Source organism: Somniosus microcephalus, chromosome 1 (assembly GCF_052327205.1).
Source record: "Somniosus microcephalus isolate GS21.2 chromosome 1, FLI_Smic_1.0, whole genome shotgun sequence".
Classification (NCBI taxonomy): domain Eukaryota; kingdom Metazoa; phylum Chordata; class Chondrichthyes; order Squaliformes; family Somniosidae; genus Somniosus; species Somniosus microcephalus.
The window spans coordinates 188,446,695-188,472,677 of NC_140987.1; the positions used below are offsets into that span (position 1 = coordinate 188,446,695).

A 25,983-nucleotide genomic window follows, 5' to 3' on the forward strand; every position below is an offset into this window, starting at 1 on the left:
GGTACCAATTAGATCAGTAAAGCCTACAGCCTTCTGAGTTGTCAGACAGTAAGCTCATCCCGCTCCATGGACCTCTGATGTAATGGCATCCACTGCAGTCCGGCCTGGAGCTGCCACACTTTCAGGAAGACCGTTGGTGCTGTGAAGTCAAATATCATGGTGCTGCACATGCAAGCAAAGGGGCCACTGTAAGGTCATTAAAAACTTCTTTAGGCATTGCACAGCTGTCCAGGGGGTGGGGAGGGAGCCATGGAGCTGACACTTACCATCAGTGCCATGTCCTTTCACTGGGCTCCAGCCACTACTCAATGACCTCATGCCCCAAACCTCAAATAGACTGTCCTCTTCTGCCTCATCGTTTGCAGGAAGACCTCCAACACCCTGTCTGAAATAGACAGGGTGTTGGAGATCTTCCTGAAGGGGCTCTACCTTACTCTGCCACATTTCCCCCAGCATTACGACAAAGTGGAAAATCCCAGCCAGGAAGTCACTTAAGTTTAGTGAAAATACCACAAAATGTTTTTAAACGGCTAATGCTGCAATTTAATGCATATAGAACAGCAACAGAACTTGAGAGGAAGAAAGCAGCTCTACAGACGCCTGAAGGCCGAGGTCCAACAAAAAACTTGCGACCTAAAGAACAGATGATGGGTGGAGAAAGCGCAGGAGATCCAGCAGCTAGCCGCCAACCACGACGTGCGTGGATTCTTTAGCACAGTCAAGACCACCTACGGCCCAAGCACCCAAGGTCCTACCCCACTACAGGCCAAGAACGGAGAGGTACTCATCAAGGACAGAAAGGCAGTCAGTGCCTGCTGGAAGGAGCACTTCAAAGATCTCCTTAACCGAGACTCTGTCTTCAGTGTGAGTGTCCTCAACTCCATCCCGCAGCATGCTACCCACCACCACCTCAGCACAACACCAGCCCGGCATGAGGTTGAAAAGGCCATCCAACAACTGAAGAACAGCAAGGCCTCGGGAGCAGACGGAATCCCCGCCGAGGTGCTAAAACATGGCGGAGAAGCACTATTGGCGCAAATACATGAACTCATTTCTCTTATTTGGAAGGAGGAGAGCATGCCAGGGGACCTCAGAGGCACCATAATCGTGACCATCTTAAAGGAAGGTGAGAAGTCCGATTGCGGTAATTACAGAGGAGTCTCCCTGCTGTCTGCCACAGGGAAAGTCATCGCAAGAATCCTCCTCAATCGCCTTCTCCCAGTGGCTGAAGAGCTCCTCCCAGAGTCGCAATGTGTATTCCGCTCACTAAGGGGCACAATAGACATGATCTTCACCGTGCGTCAACTACAAGAGAAATGCAGGGAACAGCACCAACCGCTGTACATGGCCTTCTTTGACCTCACAAAAGCCTTCGACACCATCAACCGTGAGGGATTATGGAGTGTCCTCCTCAAATTCAGCTGCCTTCAAAAGTTTGTCACCATCCTCCACCTGCTTCACGACGACATGCAAGCCGTGATCCTGACCAACGGATCCACCACAGACCCAATTCATGTACGGACTGGGGTCAAGCAAGGCTGTGTCATCGCACCAACGCTCTTCTTGATCTTCCTGGCTGCAATGCTCCATCTCACCCTCAGTAAGTTCCCCGCTGGAGTGGAGCTAATCTACAGAACAAACAGAAAACTGTTCAACCTCCATCGCCTCCAGTCCAGATCCAAGGTCGTTCCCATTCGAATTACAGTATGCAGACGACTCTTGCGTCTGTGCACACTCTGAGGCCGAACTCCAAACCATCGTCAACACCTTCACCGAAGCGTATGAGAGTATGGGCCTTACACTAAACATCTGTAAGACAAAGGTCCTCTACCAACCTGCCCCCGCCACACAGTACTGCCCCCCGATTATCAAAATCCACGACGAGGCCTTGGACAACGTGGACCACTTTCCATACCTCGGGAGCCTACTGTCAACAAGGGCAAACGTCGATGACTAAGTCCAACACCGTCTTCAGTGTGCCAGTGCAGCCTTCGGTCGCCTGAGGAAGAGGGTGTTTGAAGACCAGGGCCTCAAACCCAGCACCAAGCTCATGATCTACAGAGCAGTAGTGATTCCCACCCTCCTGTATGCTTCAGAGACATGGACCATGTACAGCAGGCACCTCAAAGCACTGGAGAGGTACCACCAATGCTGCCTCCACAAGATCCTGCAAATCCATTGGCAGGATAGGCGTACCAATGTCAGTGTTCTCGCTCAGGCCAATATCCCCAGCATCGAAGCTTTGACCACGCTCGATCAGCATGCCCGATACAAGACTCCCAAAACAAGTGCTCTACTTGGAACTCCGACACGGCAAGAGAGCCCCAGGTGAGCAGAGGAAACGCTTCAAGGGCACCCTCAAAGTCTCCTCGAGAAAGAGCAACATCCTCACTGACACCTGGGAATCCCTGGCCCAAAACCACACAAAGTGGAGGAGAAGCATCTGGGAAGGTGCCGAACACCTCGAGTCTCTTCGCCGGGAGCAAGCAGAAGCCAAGCGCAAACAGCGGAAGGAGCGCACGTCAACCCAAGCACCCCATCCACCCACCCCTTCAACCACCGTCTGCCCCACCTGTGACAGAGACTGTAGGTCCCGCATTGGACTCATCAGTCACCTGAGAACTCATTTCTAGTGCGGAAGCAAGTCATCCTCGGTTCCGCGGGACTGCCTAAGAAGAATAGAGAACACATGCTACATCAATTCAATTTCTGAGGAGAAGGAATCAAGTTTAATGAAAGCTTAATGAAATATTTTGAAATGATAGAGGTAAGTAATTACTGTTCATAGACACATTATAGATGTATTTCTAGGTTTCTCCCAAACACTTACTTTTCAAAGGAGCCTACACAGATACTAAGTTATTCAGGGACAGCTCCACTGGAAACAAATCACTTAATGAAAATGTTGCATTTTGTGCTTACCAACCCTCAAGATTTTCGCAATCTATTATTAATTTGATTACATTTTGAGGTAACTCTTTTTTCAGCCAATATTTTCTGATTAAATCCAAGTTAATGCTTGAAAAACGTTTAACTTCTCATCGCAATGTCGGAGGAACGTCACTGGAGGAAGTTACGAAGATTTTCACAGAGAGATGAGACAAAAAAAACTCTATTTCATTAGAAGTGTTTGAGGTCAGAATGAGTGCTTGACGGTAGGTGAACGGTGTCAGATTCAGAGAAGCTGCTTTAAGGATTTGTTCATAAAATGCTGCGCTTGGTAACGCCCACCCACACTATGTTATTAGTGCAGAGATTCTTGCGAGTGTAGTTACTGGAATCCAGCCTCTAATGTGAACATAGGAGCGCAAGAATGGGAACAAGAAACAAATACTCCACTCACTCTCCTCGCCCCAACACAAATCTATTTTCTGGATCTGTTTTCCTGACAGACTATATTTTAATCCTTCTTTTTTCTTCTCTCTTCCTCTGAAACCACTGATTCAGGCTGGGGTACGGTTTCACAGGCATTGCATGCCCTCTCGTATATTGCCAAAGTAGCTATGTACTAACCCAGGCAGCTAGTGTTGGCAGGCTGCATGATCATGGAAGACATCATGACTGAGCCAATCCTATGCTCATCCTATGTATGCCCTCATGCATATGGTACCATGGTGTAGTGGTTATGTTACTGGACTAGTAACCCAGAGGCCTGTTTCGGGGAAATTAGATCCGCACCCCATATGTGCAGAAATCCTTACTTTTTTAATTACTTTTTGTAATCAGAAGTGCATGGCTCCTATTTCTTATGTTCTTACATTCTTACATCAGTAATCGGTTAGTGACGTCCCAATGTGCTTCCTGTCTGGGAGCAAAGGTCGTGGAATGTGCTTCCTTTCCGGGAGCAAAGGTCGTGGAATGTGCTGCCTTTCTGGGAGCAAAGGTCGTGGAATGTGCTTCCTTTCCGAGAGCAAAGGTCATGGAATGCGCTTCCTGTCTGGGAGCAATGGTCAATGAGGGGTCGGGTCGGGGGAAAAAAGCAATTCATGATTTCTATACCAAATCTCATGATTTTTAAGATTTTGTCTCATGAGATAGTGGGGTTGGCATTACTGGAAGTGCCAAGTTAATCTGAATTGACTGGTAAACAAAGCTACCTGTTTCTAAGATTTACAAAAGTTGATTTGTCAGCTTTTTGCTTGACTCATCCTCTAAAAATATTTTTAAAGTGCTAAACTACAAGTAGCTGCTCTGTCAGCATCTGAGAAGAGAAAGGGCACGTTAAGAGTTTAGGTGCAACCCTTTGTTAAAGCTTCATTCCATCAAACATTAACCTATTTTTTCTCAGATCAGTTGTTGAAAGGCCTGCTGGGTATTTTCAAAATGTTCATCTTTTTATTTTAGACTTCCAGCATTTACAGTTTTTCTTTTTATCTCTAATGTGCAAGATCAACACCCCAGAATCACTGAATTAATTGTAAGGTCCAAACAACTTGAACTTAGTTACAGCCATAACCTTTCACACAGCCAATAAGATATACTGGTGACAAAAATCTTGAGCATTCTGTAACTCCAGTGGAAGTGCGTCAGAGAAGGCCAGAAATTAGGTCAGGAGTTGCATACACTGGAAGTTCAAATCTCTGGTGAACCATCAGCAGCTATATGCCTGGTGAGGTCAATCGTACAAGGCCTCTGAATGGTGGAATTGGCCATACAACAGGGTCCAGGCAGGGGATTGTGGCCTGGACCTCCAAAGATTTCAGGCAAGTGGAATTTTTTAATATCTCTAAAGCAGCACCCTTACAAAGAGTGGCAAAATGAATGGCTCCTTTGCTGGGCAAATGCACTCGTAATGGTACAGGTGTGTTACATAAGGGATCCTCCCCCCAAACCATGCATACTTTGACAGGTTCAATAGTGGAGGTTCCAGGTGAGCAATCCCAATAGATTTTCAGCTCCACTGTCCTTTTCAGTAGTAAATACATTGCAGCTAAACACTAGAGAGTGCATTAACAACCTTTCCAAAATGATCCTTTCTGTAATCATTTTACCTAGCAGTAGAATATGAAGAAAATAGATAAAATATCTTAAAATTTCATGTTATAGAAAATAACTACCCAATGAAAACATTACAATTTTGCTCACCACTCCTCCGAAGTATTTTCCAACATAGAAGTCATTGAGACTGTGAAGTTCCAAGTAAGCGGCTCCAATTTCTTTTGACAGTTCAATTCCCTCATAGAATGGAACACAGCTCCCTTTATCTGATGTACACAGTGGGCAAGAGCAAGGCGGACCATCTTCTGTTGAAAATGTGAAAATTTCATGTAAAAATGTCTCGAAATACTTTACATAAAGCTCACAAATTAGATGTACATACTAGATGCAAAGTCAAGAATAATGGTAGATTGTCTGGTGTTTATGATGTTTTGGTTTTTGAATCAGTCGAACCCTTTATTATTTGACATGAGAGGATCGCCCCTCACCTCTAGCAGATAATGGAAATTGAAGTAAAGACTTGCATTTATAAAGCACCTTATCAAGTCTGTCAAAGCACTTCACTACAATGAATTATTTATTTAAATGCAGAGCCTGTGGACAAACATCAGCCTTTTTTCACACAGCAGAATCCTGCAAACAGCAATGAGATGAACAACAAATTAATCTGTTTTTATTGACATTGCTTGAGGAAAATTATTAGCCAGGACACTCAGGGGAACCCCTGCTCTTTGAACAAAAATATGGGATCTTTCCCAGCAATTGGTACATAATTGAGACTCCTCAAATCTTGGTCTTGTATGTATGGAGCTAGGCACAGTAATGAAGACAAATTCAATAGAAATAAGTTCAATTTAATCTTACTCGGGCTGTGAAATCAATTTACATCAGACAGAAGGATATTGCTGTTAATGGACTTTGCAGTGAGGCAATGCCCAAGGCTTTGACCTATGAAAATTTTGGTGAAAGAATGCAGATAATGCAAGTCACAGTATATTCTCGTAATTTAAAGTCTGAGTGTTGACTTCAGGGTTGTCATGGTAAAAATCCTTGTTCAAAAAAGTCTTATTTAAGACCCTATAATGCCAAGATACACTGCAGTTAATCATAATGCATTCAATTGATGATATCGGCCTCAGATGCCATGAAGTAACTGCCAGTAACATTGTTTGAAGTTTGACACAACTTTCCAAATTTTCAAGGGAAGTATGCTAACTTACAAATAGCTTTATTCAATATAGTAGGGCCACTTTTCCTAGCCTCAGCACTCCAGGGAATGCTCAGTTCCCTCGATGAGATAGGAAAAAGGGATGGAGGGTCTCTGCCCGCTATGCTTGCCAAGTGCTCTAGCACAGGGTGCCTGGTAAATATGATGCCGTGGCCCCCTCCAAACTCTCACTGATTGGAGTGTCTGCAGGTGTCTCGGGGCAGGCTGAAGAATAAAAGGTAGAACATCTATTTCATTTTAAAGTTCCCTCCAAAAGTCCAAATTTCAATATCCATTGGTGGCCAAAAGGTCCGAATCACTGGAGAGGCAGTTGAACACCAAGATGCTTCTGAGTTTGCAGACCCTGTTAACAGCACAAGGCCTTTCCAGGAAGTGGGACTGCATCAGGGCTATACCATTTAATTGACCAGAACTGGACAAATAAAGTGGCCTGGAGTTTCCGCTCAGTTGCATTGGTATTATCGGCTTAATTTGCCCAAAATTGGTGTATAATTGTATAATTTTAAGCGCTAATTACATTCCGCGCAACTAGAGTTTCGCAATCTTTTGCACTAGTTTAAAAAACATTGCGCTAAAAGCAGGCCCCGCCCACAAAACTGGCCATGCCCAAAGGATGAATTAATCACCATTGACAGTTTCCGCTAATTGCGCTCATTTGCAGGTCTTTGAGGAGACTCTAAAAATTAAGCTGGTTCTTTTCGACGCAAGGACACTAATCGGAACATTTTAAAAGCTTTTGAATATCATTTAAAAAAATTTTTTACTAAGAAACTGACTACTGTAGCTCATCATAACTTGGAAATGTTTCTGTATATTTAAAAAAAATCATTTTCAGTCATTTAAAATCGAGTTATCACAGGTGGTGGATTGATATTATGATCAAAAATGCTAATTCTTTTGTGATTAAACCCAATTTCAGCTGTATTAATCAAACTGCACCTAGTTACCACTCTTAAATATATCAAGGAATATTTTTAAAGCAATTTATTTTTAAATTACGTTTTAAGACACTGCTCAATTGCGATGGTTCAGGGCTGGTTCTGCATTCGGCAATATGCAAATGAGTTTGAGTGGAAACTCGGGGGGGGGAAACACTTTTCAAAACGGGTGCAATTTTGGGCATAATTTGCGCCTGTTTCGCCGATTGTGCCCAAAGCAGAAACTTTACCCCCCATGTACGTCTGGAGCAGTGCTCCTGTTTAATGCCTGAGCAGGGGGAGCAGAGCAGGAAAATTGTCCCTGTAATCTTCTTACAATCTGACTTGTTCAACATGCAACCTATTTTATCCGTTTCTTTTCAATATTTTCATTGCATATCTAAATATTGCAGGTTAAATGTATTACTGTACAGTTGATTAAACTGATTAGAATGTTGATATATCACACAATAGACGTGTGATATTGGACCCATTTTTTCAGTGAGTGAAATAAAGCCTCATTGTGTACAGAAATAAACCAAAGTCTCTTTGGCTTATTTCAGTATTCAGTGTGTGACAAGAATACCATTGGTACAAAAGGACATGGGCTGGAGATATTTCATCAAATGTTTTCTGACACAGCTGGAATGCGAAGGGCAAGGTGCCAGCCATTCATAGCAATTTTGATTTTCCCTTAACACTGCTCTTCAATCCAGACTGGAAGATTGTGAATCAGTGGGAACTGCCACCAAATTACCATCAATTTTATACGAAACATCCAGTAGGATGATAAGCCATTGCTACTTCTGTGGACACATCTTAGAAGTTGGCATAACAGCCAAGGTCTGGCACAACCATGTGGAAATAGGACATACTCAAACTGCCCAGCAAACCGTCACTCTAAAAGCTTTGTCTAAGAAGTTCTAATGAAAATATCACCCATGATTTTTGCACAAAAATCATTGTGAAATACCACAATAAAGTACAATTTGAAGCCATTATTAGTTGGAATGCACGGTTAGTTTTGACTTTTATTTCAGCTGCAGTTTCAGAAGGCCAAAACTGTTAGATCCGTGATCCTGAGAGTATGATGTTTTTCAATAACCACACGGATGCTGTAACTTAACAATCAACAGGTATTTACTGGAGTAGGGTAGTCTCAAGACTGGGGGTACAGAGGCATGCACAAGGCTTATATACAGGTGTGGTCACTGCCGGTACTACAGTATACAGGAGCTGTAAAAGTAGTTCTCTCTTAAAGGTACATACACTACAATTCCTCCCCTTTTAGATTAGTAGTACCCATAATATTCAAATAAAAATTAACACTTTAACATGTACATTAAACAACAATAGTCCATTTATAGATTCAGTCTTTGGGGCGGCTTCCTGATCCTTTCCTGAGGTTCTTGTTCATGGTGCGGAGGCGATTCTGGCCCCTTTTCATCGGTTAGTTCATCGGTTTCCACTGCTACTGGTTCTGAGGTAGATGCTACCGGTATGTCGGGTTCATCCCCAGGTACTCGGGACATGGGGTTGACTCGTTCCTGTGACGCTAAGATCTGATCGACGTGGCGTCTCACAATGTTCTCCCCGACATCCACTGTGTACGTTAATGGCCCCTGCCTTGTGCATATCGTTCCGGGTTGCCATTTCTCTGTTCGGTAGTCACGGGCCAAGACTGGTTGTCCTACATTGAAGCTCCTTGTCAGCTTCTCATTGATGTGCTGGAATTGTTTATCCTCAACATTTCTTCGCACATTTGGTCTGAGCAAGTCCAGACGAGATCTCAACCTTCGGTTAAAGAACATCATGGCCGGGGTCTGGTTGGTAACTGCATGTGTCGCATTTCGGTAGGCTAATAAGAAATTGTCCACCTTATGCTGTAGTGGAATTTCATTGTCGCACATGGCCTTTATCGCCTTCTTAAAAATTTGTACGAACCTCTCAGCCAATCCATTTGTGGCTGGATGATACGGGGCGGATGTGTAATGCCTTACCCCATTCCTTCTCATAAATTTTTGAAACTCTTCGGACACAAACTGTGGTCCATTATCAGAGCAAATCTGCTCTGGCAAGCCGTTTCTGGCAAATATGGTCCGTAGGACTGCAATCGTTTTCTCTGTAGTGGTTGAGGACATTTTTATCACCTCAGGCCACTTCGAATGAGCATCCACTGCTATTAAGAACATTGAGTCCATGAATGGACCAGCAAAATCAATATGCACCCGTTGCCATGGAGAGGAAGGCCACTCCCATGGCTGTAGAGGGGCATGTGGTGTTGCATTTTGGACCTTCTGGCATCCTGAGCAGCTCTTGGTTAGGTCTTCGATTTGTTGATCGATTCCCGGCCACCACACATAAGCCCTAGCAAGGCTTTTCATTTTCACTCCCCCCAGATGACCTTCGTGTCGCTCATTTAGCACTCGCTCCCTTAACTTGGGTGGAATCACCACTCTGGATCCACACATCACTGTCCCCTGGCATACTGACAGCTGTTCTCTTCTGGATGAGAATGCTGGCAACAGTGAGTCGCCATGTGTTGGTTATCCACTCACCGTCAAATCATATACCCGAGACAGCGTCGGATCATTGCGGGTCTCCTTCTCTATATCCGCGTTTGTTACTGGCAATCGTTCAATTATTGACGAATAAAATATCTCGATAGGGTCCACTGCTGGTGCTTCCTCCACAGTAGGCAGTGGCAGGCGCGATAGCCCATCAGCGTTTCCATGCTGTTTCGTGCCTTTATATTCTATTTCATATTGATTCGCCCCTAGAAACAGGGACCATCTTTGTAACCGTTGTGCAGTCATCACTGGAATGCCCTTCTTAGGATTAAAGATGGAGAGAAGTGGTTGGTGGTCAGTCAGCAAGGTGAACTTCTGCCCATGCAGATAGTGGTTGAATTTTTTTACTCCCCATACTAGGCTGAGGGCCTCCCTGTCAATCTGGGTGTAGTTGCGCTCGGCTGAGGTTAGTGACCGAGACGCAAAGGCTACTGGCCTCTCCAACCCGTCTGGGAATTTGTGCGACAGCACCGCTCCAATACCGTAGGGTGATGCATCACATGCCAAACGAATTGGTAGTGCTGGGTTGAAATAGGCCAACACCTCTTTTGATGTGATCAATTCTTTACACTTCTGGAAAGCTCGTCTACGTTCGTCATTCCACTTCCATGGTACCCCTGTTTGCAGTAGGGTGTTCAGTAGGTGTAATACCGTGGACAAATTTGGTAAGAACTTATGGTAGTAGTTTACCAGCCCGAGGAACGACCTCAGTTGTGACACATTTTCCGGTGCTGGAGCCTTGACTACTGCCTCAATCTTTTCAGGGGACTTATGTAACCCCTCTTCATCGATGACGTGGCCACAATACGAGATCTGCTTCTGGAAAAACTCGCACTTGTGGCGATTAGCTCGTAGCCCATATTCCTTTACTCTGGTGAGCACCTTCTCCAAGTTGGCGAGGTGATCACTGTCATTTTCGCCCGTGACCAGGATGTCGTCCAAATAACACTGGGTCCCTGGAATCCCTCGCAGGACTTGATCCATTGCCCTTTGCCAAATAGCCGGAGCCGATGCTACCCCGAACACCAGCCGGTTGTATTGATAAAGACCTTTATGAGTGTTGATCGTAAGGTATTGTTTTGAGGCTTCTTCTACCTCCATTTGCAAGTACGCCTGGGCTAGATCAATTTTGGTGAAGCGTTTGCCTCCAGATAGCGAGGCGAAAATATCCTCAATTCGTGGAAGCGGATATTGTACCGTGTGAAGGACTGGGTTCACTGTCACCTTAAAATCCCCACAGATGCGGACCTTCTTTGGTTCCCCAGGCGTATTACTCAACGACCTCTTCATTACAGGAATGATGGGTGTAGCCCACTCGCTCCAGTCTACTTTGGACAGTACTCCTGAACGTTCCAACCCTTCCAGCTCTGCTTCGACAGCTGGTCTGATCGCATAAGGCACTGGTCTGGCCTTAAGAAACTTTGGGCTTGCATTTTCCTCTATTTTGATCATTGCTGTTATGCCTTTTAGTGTTCCGAGTCCCTCCTGGAACACTTCTTTTGCGTCAGTTAGCATTTTTGACAGTCATCCAGGTGTGACGTCGTCATCCTTTTTGGCCTCAACCTTCAGTGCCTGTATGGAATGCCAATCTAATTGTATCTTCCGGATCCATTCACGTCCTAGCAGTGGTGGTCCTCCATCTGGCAATACATATATGTCCATTTTAGGTATTTCCTGGCCTTTATATATCACTTTCACCCTTATTTTTCCTTTGGGGTAGACTTTTTGCCCCGTGTATGTCTTCAAGACAATCTCTGTAGCTTTCAAGGGTATATGTGAAAATAGCCGCTTGTAGTCCCTTTGGTTTATGACTGTTAGGGCTGATCCTGTGTCCAATTCCATTTTCACTTGGACTCCGTCTATCTTGAGTGTAACCCAGATAGTCTGGTGATCCTCCATTTTGGTTACCTTATGTAGTTTCAGACAACCCAGCTCCTTCCGGAGTCTGTGTCACTTTTCTGTTCGTCTGAACTACTGTCCATCACCTGGTGTACCTTTTTGTACTTCTCCTGTGGAGATTTCTTACTGTTGGTTTTCGAAATTCTTGTCCACAGGCTTCTCTGGGGTTATTAGGTTTCGCAGTAACTCATAAGTTTTTGCATCCATGGAATTTAACAAAACCAGTGCTTTCCTAGCATCTGGCACTTCATTCGCCCTGCAGTACACCTCAATACGTTCCACATATGTCGCCCAATCTTCGACTTCATTGTCGAACGTAGAGATACTGCCACTCTTCGGCATCCCTGGGTGTGATTTAACTGTCAAAAATGGCGTCTCCCGCGCTTCCCCTTCTTCTCCGCTGGCACAAAATGGCGTCTCCCGCGCTCTTCCTTCTTCTCCGCGGCTCAATGGCGTCTCCCGCGCTCTCCCTTCTTCTCCCCACGGACACTGTTCAGCCCTTGAGCCCTGGCTGTGCTCTGCGCGTTTTTTTTTTGTGCGCCTTTCCCGTTTCCGCCGCTCGGTCCTGAACCTGGATGTTGCTTCACCCTCTCTCTCTCCATTTTGTTTTTTCTCGGCGCCGCTCGATTTTCAACCCCCGGCTGCGCCCTGTGCGCTTCACCCTCTGTCTTACCCCGTTGACGCTGCTCGGCTTTCTCTCCGCCGTCGCTCGGCTCCAGCCGCCGCTGTCCGGGAAGGGTCTGCGCTGTACCTGTCGTCAGTCTATTGCTGATCGTCGTGGCTGGGGAACCAAGCCCGGCTCTCCACAGCCTCCCCCGCGATGTTCACTCTCTGCCGGACGACTGGGCGGTTGCTCGTGGTCGACGCCCGTGTTTCTGGCCTCGACTTTCTTCCACCGCCCTCCCGGAGCGAATCCTCGAAGGGAAATGCAGAGTTGCAGGTAGGTTCGAATCGCCACTCGTCGCCACTGTTAGATCCGTGATTCTGAGAGTATGATGTTTTTCAATAACCACACGGATGCTGTAACTTAACAATCAACAGGTATTTACTGGAGTAGGGTAGTCTCAAGACTGGGGGTACAGAGGCATGCGCAAGGCTTATATACAGGTGTGGTCACTGCCGGTACTACAGTATACAGGAGCTGTAAAAGTAGTTCTCTCTTAAAGGTACATACACTACAAAAACAATCCAAATTTACCAAATCCAGTGGATATACACATTTCCAGGCATAATACACAAGTGAAAAAGTCATGTCAATAATGATTAAGGAAATATGGAATTGAGGTTTCTTGACTCTCTGCTCTTCAGATTTTCCTTGCGTCTACCTGTTTCACTGCCATTTCCCACGGCCACCATAGGAAAAGTGGTGGCGGGTCCTAGAAAACAGCAATAAGATCGCCAAGCTCTCCCTGTGGAGGGAGAGGGCCTTGTAGTGGCCTCCTCTCCCTCCGGTTTGTACCCAGACACTTAACCTGGTTAAGGCCCTGGTCTTGGCCAATGCTATCAGTGGTCCAATCTTCCAGGTGCTTCTGACCATTTAAGGTCCTTTGCTGCTCTTGCAGCAGTGTCTGTCACTGACAGTGCACTGTCGGATTCTCCTCTTCATACTGGCAATCTCCCACTTGGCGGTAGGAATCCTGCCCACTGTGCATCACTGACGAGGCCCAACACAGGGATAGAGGTCAGGGTCTAGGTGGATTCGAAGGGGCATTCGAAATTCTTGCCCTGCAAGAACGCCGCTTCGAAGAGTAGAATCACAGCCTACTAACCCTTCCTGCCAGAATGCCAAGCTAAATACTATATATTGAGCAGTCTCAACCCAATTCCTAAAGACTGTGAGTGAATACCACAAATCTAACCAAATTTGGCCCTAAATTAATCATCTCACTCAGAGGCCACAGAGATGACTGAGGTGGGAAACAGAAATATAATTGTTAGGGCAGTAGGTAGCCTCTAGGCTGGCTTAAGGCATATTGTTGCTAGCATTGTAGAAGGAGCTTTACTCTATGAGACCTGATACTGACAGTATATATATTAACATTAGAAAGTGTTCCATGTCTCACTGGTGACATCCCTCATCGTGAACACAAGAGTAACTTTCATCATGTAGGACAACAAGGTACCAACCCGAAGGTCTCCCCACCTTGTCTATTTTCTGGCAACCCTGTCCCAGATTGTACTGGTTTCCAGCTCCCATCCGAACCTCTTAAACCTAGCTGGCTTTCTCCTTTAAAAACATCTTATAGCAAACAGACCTCACGGTTTCCATCTTATACTTCTATTCTGTTCTTCTTTAAAAAACGTACTTCTCTAGTTTCCCCCCTTCTGCTTTAGCGTCTCACAGGTGCCCTTTGCTTCTAATGTTTCTCCTGCTTGCCTTGTGATAATTTAACTTCACTCAGGGGCTCCCTATATGATATTCCTTCACTATTTTCTTTCCTTTCAACTCAAGTGGTCAATGGTCCCCTTTAACCTCTACTTATCACAAGTGCTCCCCTTTTGATTTAGCTTTTCTAAATGACCTACCCATTTTCCTATGTTCCCCTTAAATCTTGATTTGTCGGTTAAGTTTGCTTTTGACTGTGCTTTACTTTTTAAACCTCTAGGATAGCAATCTCGGAGCACTACCTCTTCAATTTAAACTTACTGGGTCATTATGAAAGTCAAGCTTGTTTTAGCAGTAGGATTACTAGAATTCTTCTGGAGTGAAGAGGTCCCACTGCACCTTATTTATTTATATATTTTTTATATTATTCATAGCTCCCCTCTGACCTTTTTACTGTTCTTATGCCCATATTTGGATCTACAGCGTCTTTGCGTCCCAATGCTGGTCAATGTTTTTAAAAAGTTTTTGGGAGCCCTCTGGAGCAACTGCAGTGGTTTCAATGATGTAACATTTGGAAGCGAGTAATAATTATTTCAAGCAAGTGGATATTAACAATTGCAGAGGCCAGAAGATGTTTCAGTGCACGCTCAAAGTGCAGCAGGAAGATGAGATCAGATGGGTACAACCAAATAGCAGCTGCTGGGAACTACCATTTGCATTAAGTAAATGCAATGTGATATCACGATATACACTCCTTTAATGACTCTTTTTGGTGTATTTCTTGCATTGTAAAGTAATGATGTACAGTAGTATTAGTGGCATTCAATATCTTTTCTTTGAAGGTTTTCACACAAAAATAATTCTACATAAAGCTTTTAAAGGAGCAGAAGAGAATGACTTAGGGGTTCAGATACACAAACTTTAACAGTCGGAAGAAGAGTTGATAAAACTTGATGAAAAGCATGGAAGGCCCGAAGTTTTATAAATAGAGCCATAGAGTACAAATAGAGTAAAGCGATACAAATCATTGGTTAGGTTGTAGTTAGAATGTTGTAATGAGTTTTGAACAGAGGAAGAATGGCAAGTCAATGGAAAGGGTACAGGAGCGATTTCCCAAGGTGATATCAGGCTTTAGTTATAAGAGACTGGGGGCTCTTTTCACTTGAACAGAGAAGGTTAAGAGGAGGTCTGATAGAAATGTTCTAGATAATGAATGGTTTTGAAAAGGTTGATGTATCAGTAATTAGAGAGCATAAATTTTAAGATCATCTCCCAAAACAATGAAGGAGAGGTTAGAAGAATTCTTTTTTACACTGAGGGATTTTAAGACGTACCAGAAACAGTGATGGAAGCAGAATCCATAATAGCTTTTAAAAGGGATGTGAATAAATATTTGATAAGAACATTTAAAAAATGTATGAGGGCAGATGACGAAAATGGGCCTGGCACAGGTGCAATGGGCCAAATGGTATCCTTCTATGCTGTAAATTTCTATGAATCTCTGTGATGTCTGACAATGACAAAATTTCTTGTGTCAGTAGTTATATAATGGTTGAGTTCAATGTCATAAAACAATAACTTAGAGGACTGACTGCTACCATGATACTATTCAGTGTAATGCTAGTCAAATGTATACACAAACTTCCTCAGTATCAAATTTTGTTGGCTTGCTGCCTCCCTTCCGCTCTGAAAAATATCAGCTTGAAATATGATGTTGATTGCTGAGTACAGACAGCAAAACTCTAATATTACAGTTACTCAATACAAAAAATATCAATGGATTGGTCAGGTGGGAAGAACAGTGGCAAATGGAATTCAATCTGGACAAGTGCGAGGTAATACATTTGGGGAGGGCTAACAAGGCAAGGGAATACACAATAAATGGTAGGACACTGATACGTGCAGAGGAACAGAGGGACCTTGGAGTGCATGTCCACAGATCCCTGAAGGTAGCAGGACAGGTAGATAAGGTGGTTAAGAAGGCATATGGGATACATGCCTTTATTAGCCGAGGCATAGAATATAAGAGCAGGGGGGTTATGCTTGAACTGTATAAAACACTAGTTAGGTCACAGCTAGAGTACTGTGTGCAGTTCTGGTCACCATATTACAGGAAGGATGTGATTGCACTAGAGAGGGTACAGAGGAGATGTACGAAGATGTTGCCTGGACTGGAGAATTTTAGCTATGAGGAAAGAGTGGAGAGGCTGGGGTTGTTTTCTTTGGAACAAAGGAGGCTGAGGGGAGACTTAATTGAGGTGTATAAAATTATGAGGGGCCTAGAACCTACAAGGCTACGGACCAAGTGCTGGAAAGTGGGATTAGGGTGGATAGCTCTTTGTCAGCCAGCACGGACAAGATGGGCCAAATGGCCTCCTTCTGTGCTGTAAATTTCTATGATTCTATGATCACATTCAAGTTCAGTGATACGGGATTTGCTTATTGTTTATACATTTTTTTCTAAACAGGAATGAGATGATGAAATATGTTGCTCCAGCTGGAAATATTTTTGAAAGACTATGGACTACTGTGGATGAGAAGTGGCATATCACTAGATGTAATCAGAGTAGTGTAGGAGGCTAGTACTTAACTGACACTTCTGTCTGGGGCTATGAACTGGACCCTGATGAAAGCACAGGAGCAAAGATTAGATGCTTCTGGAACACATTGTATCAGCTGACACTGTTTCAGCTGGGAGGACACAATAACCAACACTAATTTAATGTGGAAGAGAGGCCTGAATGTAGTAACACGTGCATTGTTACGAGAAGATTGGAATGGGTAGGACATGTTGGGGGAGAAATTCGGCTGGCACCCCCTTTGGGGCGCTAACTTCGCCGGGATGCTACTTTTAGCGCCCCGAAAAAGTTAGCGCTCCTGTGCCGTAAATTCAGTGGTATCGCCCCAAGCAGGAGGCGGGGCACTACTGGAAGCGCTCCCCCTCCTTCTTGGGGCGCTACCAGTGAATTTCACTGCGCTACGTGCAACAGTGCCACGCATGTCAGCACTTAGAGCCACATCATTGCAGGCCTCCTCCCCTGATTAAAGGGGAGGGGCCTAGCGCGGCATGCACCGGGGCCCTGCTGGACCACCGGGGAACGGGGTGCCGGGAAAACAGCCCGTCACTCAAGAGGAGTGCTGGGCTGAGCGATCGCGCCGGCACCCCAAAGAAAAGAGGGGAAAGGGGGCACGTGCTGGCAGTCGGCCAAAAAAAAATGGCCGCCGACACCTGCTCTTTAACTTGTGCGGCCGCGGCTGCAAAAACGTCACCCTGACCCTCTAATGGGAAGCGCAAAGCAACCCAATTTTACCCCCGTTATTCCTAAGAAGCATTTCCTGACACCTATCTGCTTCTATTGATATCTTGGTTTGATGCAGGCAGGCTGTGATGTTTTTGAATCCTACTTTAAGTATCTCCAAAGGATTTTAAATAGTACATCTGAAGCTGACTTTCTCTCAGTCAGCAGTTATTCTGAAGCCAACAGTGGTAGGATAGGCTGAAGATTCTGTGGTAGTGAACCACCATATAAGCCGTAAGGGACCATGTTTCAAAAGTTCAGTATTGGTGCAGAGCGTTTTTGTTGTTTGATATTCCTAAAGAGCATAGTAAAGTTTATAAATACTGTTTGTACCAAGTACTCTTTGTAATGATATCAGCAAATAGTGATGTTATTTGCCTGTTTGATTATCATGTCTTACCAGCATAGTTGCCTGATTACTTATGCCTGACCAGCAGAGGTCATGTGAGAGACAAGCAGTTTGGTTTAGTTTCAGTTTCATTTAAGATGCATCACTAGCTTGATGTCTCCTGAAATGAAACTGAAACTAAACCAAACTGCTTGTCTCTCACATGACCTCTGCTGGTCAGGCATAAGTAATCAATCAGGCAACTATCACAGAAATCACAGAAACCCCACAGTGCAGATAGAGGCCATTTCGGCCCATCGAGCCTGCACCGACACATATCCCACCCGATCCCCGTAACCCCATGTATTTAATCCCCCTAACACTAAGGGTCAATTTATCACAGCCAATCAACCTAACCCGCACATCTTTGGACTGTGGGAGGAAACCGGAGCACCCGGAGGAAACCCACGCAAACACGGGGAGAATGTGCAAACTCCACACAGACAGTCACCCGAGGCCGAATTCGAACCCGGGTCCCTGGCGCTATGAGGCAACAGTGCTAACCACTATGCCACCATGCTGCCACTGTGCTGGTAAGACATGATAATCAAACAGGCAAATAACATCACTATTTGCTGATATCATTACACTCTTCATTTACCTGTTTAATGCTCAATAAACCTGTCTAATAGTTTGTAGCCTAAGTCACAATCTGATAGTGTTCAATCTTCCACCTATTGAAGTTTAAGAAGATCATGTAGTGGCTTGTGCTATATGCAGCCAGAATGCAGTTACATGTGTGTTAATACCTTATTTTTGCATTACATTTAATCAAAAATGTGCAGGAAATATACTTGAGGTTTTTATTAATGTTCTTTTCTTTCAAGTCAGCAGATTTCACTGTACAATATCATATTTTGTGACCTTTTCAATTTGACACTAACCATTGATTTAAACGCCCTAAATGTCTTGCTTGCAATATTATAGCTGATTTAAGACTTGGCTACAATTATTTCTTTCCATTGCAATTGTTAAACCAAAGCAATTTAATTTCAGTGACATTACATGTCCTTGAAAATCTTCTTGATTTATTTTAAGGGATGAACAAAACCTTCACAACTCTATAGCGTTTGATAGAGCGAACCAACAACATTTATTTTCTTTTAAAATGTATCCCTTTTTCCTTATAGGTTTTATTTACTCCCCGAAGACCAAGCCACTGCCCCTGCATCACTCGCCATTTTCAGACCAGTGAGGTGGGCATGTGACCTGATATGCTAATGCTGCTCGGTAACCCTCCACAAGGAGGTTATATGAGAGTGAAGCAGTTAAATCTGTTGTCCCACTTTGAGAAGCACGTTGCACATTGAGAAATATGTTTCTTTTACTCCATGGTCGGAATTTTCTGGGGTTTGTGCAGGCGGGAATGGAGGCAGGTCGGGTGGGAAATTTGAAAAAAGTGGGAGCGGGTCGGGAACCCGCCATCATCCCGCCCCCATGCGTCTTTCCCTCGGGCGCATTTGCTGGTGCGGCAGCAACCCAACCAGCAGAGGTGGGCGACCTAATTCAAATCATTATCAGCTTGTTTACAAGCATTTAAGAGCCTTCCCCCCCCCCTGCATTTTAAATTTACCTGCATGGCCACGGGAACCACGCTGCTCGGGAACCACATCTGTCAACCTGAGTTGGAAGTTCAGTGGCCATTGCTCCAGATGATTAGTTGACAGCATGAAATGTACTGTAAAAGCTCCCACCTGACAGCTGATCACTTTACTCAGACAGAAGCTGTTGCTCACTGCATTCCCAGCACAGATTCTGCAGGCTGCAAGTCTTTCCAGCAAAGTCTCCACCCAGTGTCACCTCATTGGAAGCACCTCTCTTACCATTGACAAATTGCTTCTGTCATCTCTACTTCACCTGCCATCTATTCCATCAACATGGTGCCATTTATACTCTCACATTGGTCTTCAGAATCGGACCACGGTGAGCCCCAACACCAGCAGCACCAGGCACACCAGCAGCACCAACAACAACACCAACCTTCTCCGCAATCACCTGATGCTGCAAAGCGCAGAGGGCATCAGCACCTGAGCACATTGCTGCCCGGGAGGCCAGGGATTACCTCATCATGGCCAGATTTACTTAACTTGACGCTGTACACCCTGGCTGCCACATGATGTGCAGATTGGCACCACCCCAAACCAACACCATAAAGCACCCCAGCAATGACCAAGCCATTCCTTTCACACACACCACCATTGCTGGAGGTACTGTTATGTCTCACTATTCACTGCAACTCACTAAGCCACTTCCAAAGGTGCACACAAATCTGTCCAAGACCGGAAAGTGGTAAAAATAAAGATTTTTATGTTTGACAGCACATTAACGGAATTTTTATATAAACATTGGCTACCCTTGTGAATCTACTTGTGTGTCATCTTTTTCTTCTGCGTGCTTCTACCAGGTGCTAGCCCTGTGGTTTCAGCAGAGGTAGATGCAGCCTGCTCACTTCCCTGCTGCCAAGGAGCTGGAGAGCATCTTGCTGCACATGAGTAGGGCAATGAGGACCCACATCTACGCTGACATCTCTCCTAGAGAGGAGGTGTATGAGCCTCTGCCATCTATTCTTCATACATAGCCATCTATCCATGTGCTCCTGTGAGTGGCGCATTAGCTGCTTCATGTAGGTGGCCATCCTATCCATGGAAGAGCCTACAGTCGCCATCGCCTGCGACACGATGGTGCTCATGTTGGAGATGGACTCCTCCATTCTCTGAACATTTTCAGACATCGCTCTCGCAAAACCCGTCCAAGTCCCCTGCACTTCTTGCTGCACCTCCAGGGTCACCCTCTTTCTGGATGGCCCCCGAAGCTAAGCGTCTGCATGCAGCTGAGCAGAGCTGGGAGTGTCCTGCGCTCTCCGGCGAGGAGTCTCCACTGCTGTCCCTGTCTCCACCATCTGCTCTTGCTCACTTGTGAGTTGTGAGACACCAGGTGATAACACTACTCTATCTCACATGGCACCCACCGAGGTGTGTGTATCTGCGCTGATGCTGGGTGCGCTTATGTCTGGTGACGGTGCACCCTCAGAGGCTGGAGGCTCCTCTGAGGAGTCATCTTCCTCTTCCTCCTGGACAGTGGCAGGAGCTCTTGATGGACCTGTAGGAGAGTAAAGAGATGAGTTAGATATGTCATATGAAGAATGGGTACAGATACCATTATGCACATGATGACCATTCAGTGGCTGATGACATCAGTTCCCATATGAGTGACTGATGTATGCCATGTGGCTGTATGATATGTAATTCTGTCACCAGTTTGCTGAGATGTCCCCCTCTCTCCATCTCCCACCTCCAGCTGCTTGGCAACTCCAGATACTTCTAAAGCAGCCTCCTCTGCTGTTGTAAAGTTTGCAAATGTTGGAGGGCCACCGCCGGTTCTCCTCCTCTCCCTCTTATTGTGGGCTCTCTTTTCCTGCAAGGAGGGAAAGAAGAGAATGTTGAGTGAGAGTGATGGAATGGAGGGGTTACACTTTTAGAGGGAGACTATGATGGAGTGGGGTGCCAAAGCCAAGTAACCTCCTTGTGTGTTGTTAGTTGGTATGGTTGCATTAGGATGAAGGTGAGTGTGAGGGGTGGCTAGTGCGATGGGGATGTGATAATGTAGATAGAGATCGAGGGATGGGTGGATGTGGAAGGTATGTTGGTGTAAGTAAGGATGTGTAGGAGAAGGGTTGGGAAGACAGAGTGATGGGGATGTGATGAGAGGCACAGCAGGATGAGGATGAGTGTGGCTTTGTACTCATGTTTCCTGATCTAATGAGATCATTGAAATGTTTGCAGCATTGCTCCCAGGTCCTCCTGACAACTTCGCTGCTGGTGACCTCCTCTGCAATCTCCAACCAGGCTGTCTTGGTCTCCTGGGGGGGGTCTCTACCGCCCATTGGAAGGGAAGAGGACCTCCCTGCGTGCTCTGACTCCCTCCATAAACATAAGGAGGGAGTCATCGGAGAACCTGGATGTAGCCCTCTGCCTCTGTGCAGTCATTGTCGGTGTTTGCAGCACTCCAATGTTGTAATGCACTGACAGCACTATGTTACATTAACCTTCAAATGTAATATGGCCATGGCCCCTTTAAAGAAGTAAGTGGGATTGGAAGAGGGTAGAGGGATTGAGTGATACAAGGGAGTGATTGAAGTTGGCCTTGACCATGATGGAGACCATGGGAGTAGAGAAGCCATGTGAGATGGATGAAACAGCTGGATGCCATGATTGGGAAACAACGTTAATGGCCCAGAACTTCGGGTCTCCACAGGTGAGTACGCATGGGGTACTCACCCGTAGGCCTGATGGAAGTGCCGGTTTCCTGCATGCATTGCATATGCGTGGGAAACCAGCACTTCCGTTCCTCTGAACCAAGAGGTTCAGAGGTCGAACGCGTGCACGGGGGAGGCTGCGCGTGCGCATGGAACTTCGTTTTTTTTTACAGGTTTTTCCGTGAGGGTAAGTCTGCAGAATTTAGAAATATAAAAACCAGGCGTAAGGTAAGTGGTGAATTAATTAAAATTAAAACATTTTTTCCACAGGTTTATTATTTTTAAATACTTTAAAGCAAGGTAAGTTTATTTTTAGCCCCGTTAGAAAATAAAATTATTTTTTTCAAAAATTTAAATTATTGTTTAAAATAGTTATTTCATGTAATTTATAGTTTATTTAAAAAATGTGATTTTTAAAAAGATTTATTTGAAGGTTTAGTGCTATTTTGGGGCCGTAGTATTTATAAGTCTTGACAGCACTTCCTGTCAGACTTATGAATGGAGCATTCCCTGCTCCGATTGGCTCCCCATGGCCCACGTGATCCCAGGGGACGCATTGAACTAACTGCGCCCCTGGGATACGCAAGCACTGCGCGTCGGCAGCTGGACCAGGCCCCGGATCGGAATTCCACGGGGCCCTACAGCTCAACGGCCGGCGCGCAAGGTAAGTGCAGGTTGGGGGCTTGCACCCGCGGGAAGCCCCCGACCCGAATTTCTGGGCCAACATTTTTTTTTCTAGATGGATGAGTTTGGAGAGATTACAATAACAAATGGGGATTGGATTTTGGGTCATCTTTTCAACTGAATAGAATATAGGGCTCACCTTTCAAACAGTTACCAGTTAGAAGGAGTTAAAGAAGGTACTAATGTAAAACATACAGAAAGAGATGTTGTACATCTTAATAGCAGAAGGTGTAAGTAAATCACTAAAATTTTTAATATAAACACTTTCCTGGATAGGCTGGAAAAAAGATGTGCAACTAGGATTGCAAAAATGATTAATTCTATCCATCTGAGAGAATTGGTTGAAAGAAAACTGTGGTACTGGTTTTCTATTGTAAGAAAACAAGTTATTTTTTAACTTTCCCGTGGGAAAGTCAGCAAAGTCCTCAACTAAGAGTTGAGAACATATTACATTTATATTCATGTCACCAGTTTCCTCAGACAAGAGGTATTCATTTGAGGAAGCAGTTGAAGAGCTGCCAAGGGTTATAAAGTTTTTCAGCACTACAGTAGAATCCTTGCATCAGATTAATAGTAGAAAGTTCAGTGTGTTAAACTCACACTTTAGCTTAAAAGCTATTGTCCACATGAAGAATTACACCAGTTTCAATTCAGGGCAGTAAACCTGGGGGTGCAGCACAGTACACATTTCCAAATGATCTCTACTCCATTCCATATTGCTGATCATGATTGTAGGTGTCTTTGTGCTAAAGTGCACAATGCATATCTCATCTTAATAAGGGGCAATAATGCTGGCATAATTGCTGATGATCTGGCAATAAACTATCTTGCAGAGCGTCTGCATTCCTGCTGCCCATATAATCTGGGCATTACAACTGAACTAGCATCACTAAAATGTGGAGTTGAACAGCAAACTACTGTTTTTTGGGGGTTCCCAGACATTTTTGTTTTGTATACACAACACATTGTGGATTCAGTACTCCTTTAGCACTCTACTTGACTGAGGTAGATTAGCAGGAAAGGGCTAATGGAGATGCAAGGTGGTACCAAAGGTGTACTGTTGGGACCCACAACCACCTGCGACTGGCTGAAAAGCAGTGCCTTAGAAGGCTAAACAGGAAGACGTGAATTAAAAATAAAATAATTCTTGGGATATGGGCATCATTTATTGTCCATCCCTCGTTGCCCTTCAGAAGGTGGTGGTGAGCCTTCTTCTTGAACTACTGCAGTTCATATGGTGAAGATATTCCCACAATGCTGTTAGGTATAGATTTCCAGAATTTACTGAATGCATTGAGTGATAGCTGAATGATGTCAGTGTGTTTTGCAATGGTGCTTCCCCTTCATGCTGTGATGTCTAGCACCTAACGTACAATTTCTTCTATGTGATTCCCCAATAAAAGGAGTATGTGCAATGAGAGGCTGTAGGGTGTTGCACCTAAGGTTAGTGCTGCACCACCTACTTCCATGCCCTCCACACCAATTTAGGTCGGTTAGCGCTGCGACCATTTTGGGCAGCCATTAACGGCAGTTGGCGGTGACACCGACTGCTTTGCTGGAGATCACCAATTTTCCCCATAATGTTTATCTGAATTCCCAAATTAGATTTAACATCAATCCCTGACGTTTGCCATCATTGATCACGGAAATCAATGTGGATGAAAACTGTCAGTGTGATACATTCTAAAAAGCAGATCGAAGAATATGATATCAGTATTACAGATTTATCAGTAAATAATTTGCAGTAAATAACCCAAAATTTCTATGCCGCCTCTATACAGTACCATCCACAATAACTTTTACAGATAATTTATGTCTTGTACTACAAAGTACAATGGAAATTCAGAACTGAAGGTGAAGAGTGGGTCTGTTACCTTCTGAAGGATCAGAATTTGGAGTAGAACCTAGCTCTGCCATGATTCTGCCCCTTTGAATTTGCATAAGAAATTTTGGTCAGGTGGGAATGAGAGATTATTCAGCTCACCCTCCTATGTCAAAGAAGTGTATCTAGGGGAGTTACATACAAATATATAAAAACATCAGACAGGAAAAGACCAGTTGGTCCATCTAGCTGGGGCTACCCCAGGAATGCCCTTACAAAGCTCAACTAAACTGGCCAGTTGAGTGTTGGCATGAGCTCTGTTGAGGGCCTTAAGCGATGCTCCAATTTTCCAGTGCTTGGTCTTGTGCACCCTTACAGGCATGGTCTGCCTGCCTCAAGAATTGAATTGACCCCATCCCCATAATTTGGGACAGGGTCTTCATTGAGGTTCATTGGCAGACGTGAGTTCCACTCCAGTGCACTTGTGCCAACGGAGCAGGAATCCTGAAATTTCAGCCCAAAGGCTCTGTTAATTCTCATAAAAGACATTTTCCAATTCAGATTAAAAATACTACATTAAAAAGTTGGTATTCTGTGTAATTTTGTAGAAAATAAATGCATGAACCAGCCTAATGAAAAGCGAACATTTCCTCTGATATCAGTTCATTATAGAAATATGCTTGGATCTCAGATTGTACATTTGAAGAAAACTCCTTCCTGTGAGAGTGGCTGTCTGATTATGATGGATCCCTGTTATTATCACTTTTTTTAGCTTATGAGTCACTGATGCATTTCCTGTGACAAAATACCAAATGATCATCTAGACATACTAAATTGTACCTGTTGTATTCTGCATTTGGGTTGTGACTCACTGTAATAGCGCATAGCTTGCTAAAATTATAGTTTGACTTCAAATAAAGAAAAGAAATAAAGATGTTGCATTTATAGAGTGCCTTTCACATCCTCTGGATCTCCCAAAGCACTTCACAACCAATTACTTTTGAAATGTAGTCACTGGTGTTTTGTAGGCAAAATAGCCTCTTGACCTAAAGTGAACTAACTTAACTAATGGTGATAGGTACACTACATTGTTACTGAATCAAACCCATTCCAGTTAAGGCAAAGTTACTAATCAGAGTTGGCAAGTATGGTTTGTCTATAAATCTGGGGCGATTTTCAACTTTTGCCCAAAATGGGTGCAAACTCAGTGGCGTGCCCACCGATAGATTTAGGGGGATAAAGGTTTGGGCCTTATTATTAGAATACAATTGGTGAGCTACCCAGCACTCAATGAGTGCCAGTGGGAAACTTGGCAAACTAGGGAGCTGAAAATCCAGTGGCTCCCTGAGTGAGCCGAGCTGGAGGTCAACAGTAAATGTGGGGGGCGGGGGGGAAATAAAAGAGATAAATCAAGGGAGGATCCCAGTCAGTGGCCAGCAGTGAGCCTAAGTATTTTTGAAGAGCCATGAGGAGCAATCAATAAAGTGAGGGGGATGGGGAGGGGGGACACCTACATTACTTTGGGTGTATCTCAGGTGCTCGCCTTCCCCAGGATGCCACAAAATGCGACAGGCGATGCCGTGTCCAGGGGAGTGACCAGGCCTCCCCAGGAAGAAAACACAAGAGCCACTTCGGCTCCCTTTGTAAATGGGCTGAA

At 44.7% G+C, this 25,983-nt stretch overlaps 1 protein-coding gene across 3 annotated transcripts in view; it reads right to left on the reverse strand.

The window, feature by feature from the left end:
• Window positions 1-25,983, reverse strand: part of rhobtb3 (Rho related BTB domain containing 3) — a 171,465-nt gene that overhangs the window by 89,591 nt on the left and 55,891 nt on the right. For all 3 annotated transcript variants that reach the window (XM_085988523.1, XM_085988531.1, XM_085988515.1), the window contains exon 4: window positions 5,086-5,243. In XM_085988523.1, the coding sequence (XP_085844649.1) occupies window positions 5,086-5,243 (158 nt within the window). The remainder of the gene's footprint in view (window positions 1-5,085; window positions 5,244-25,983) is intronic.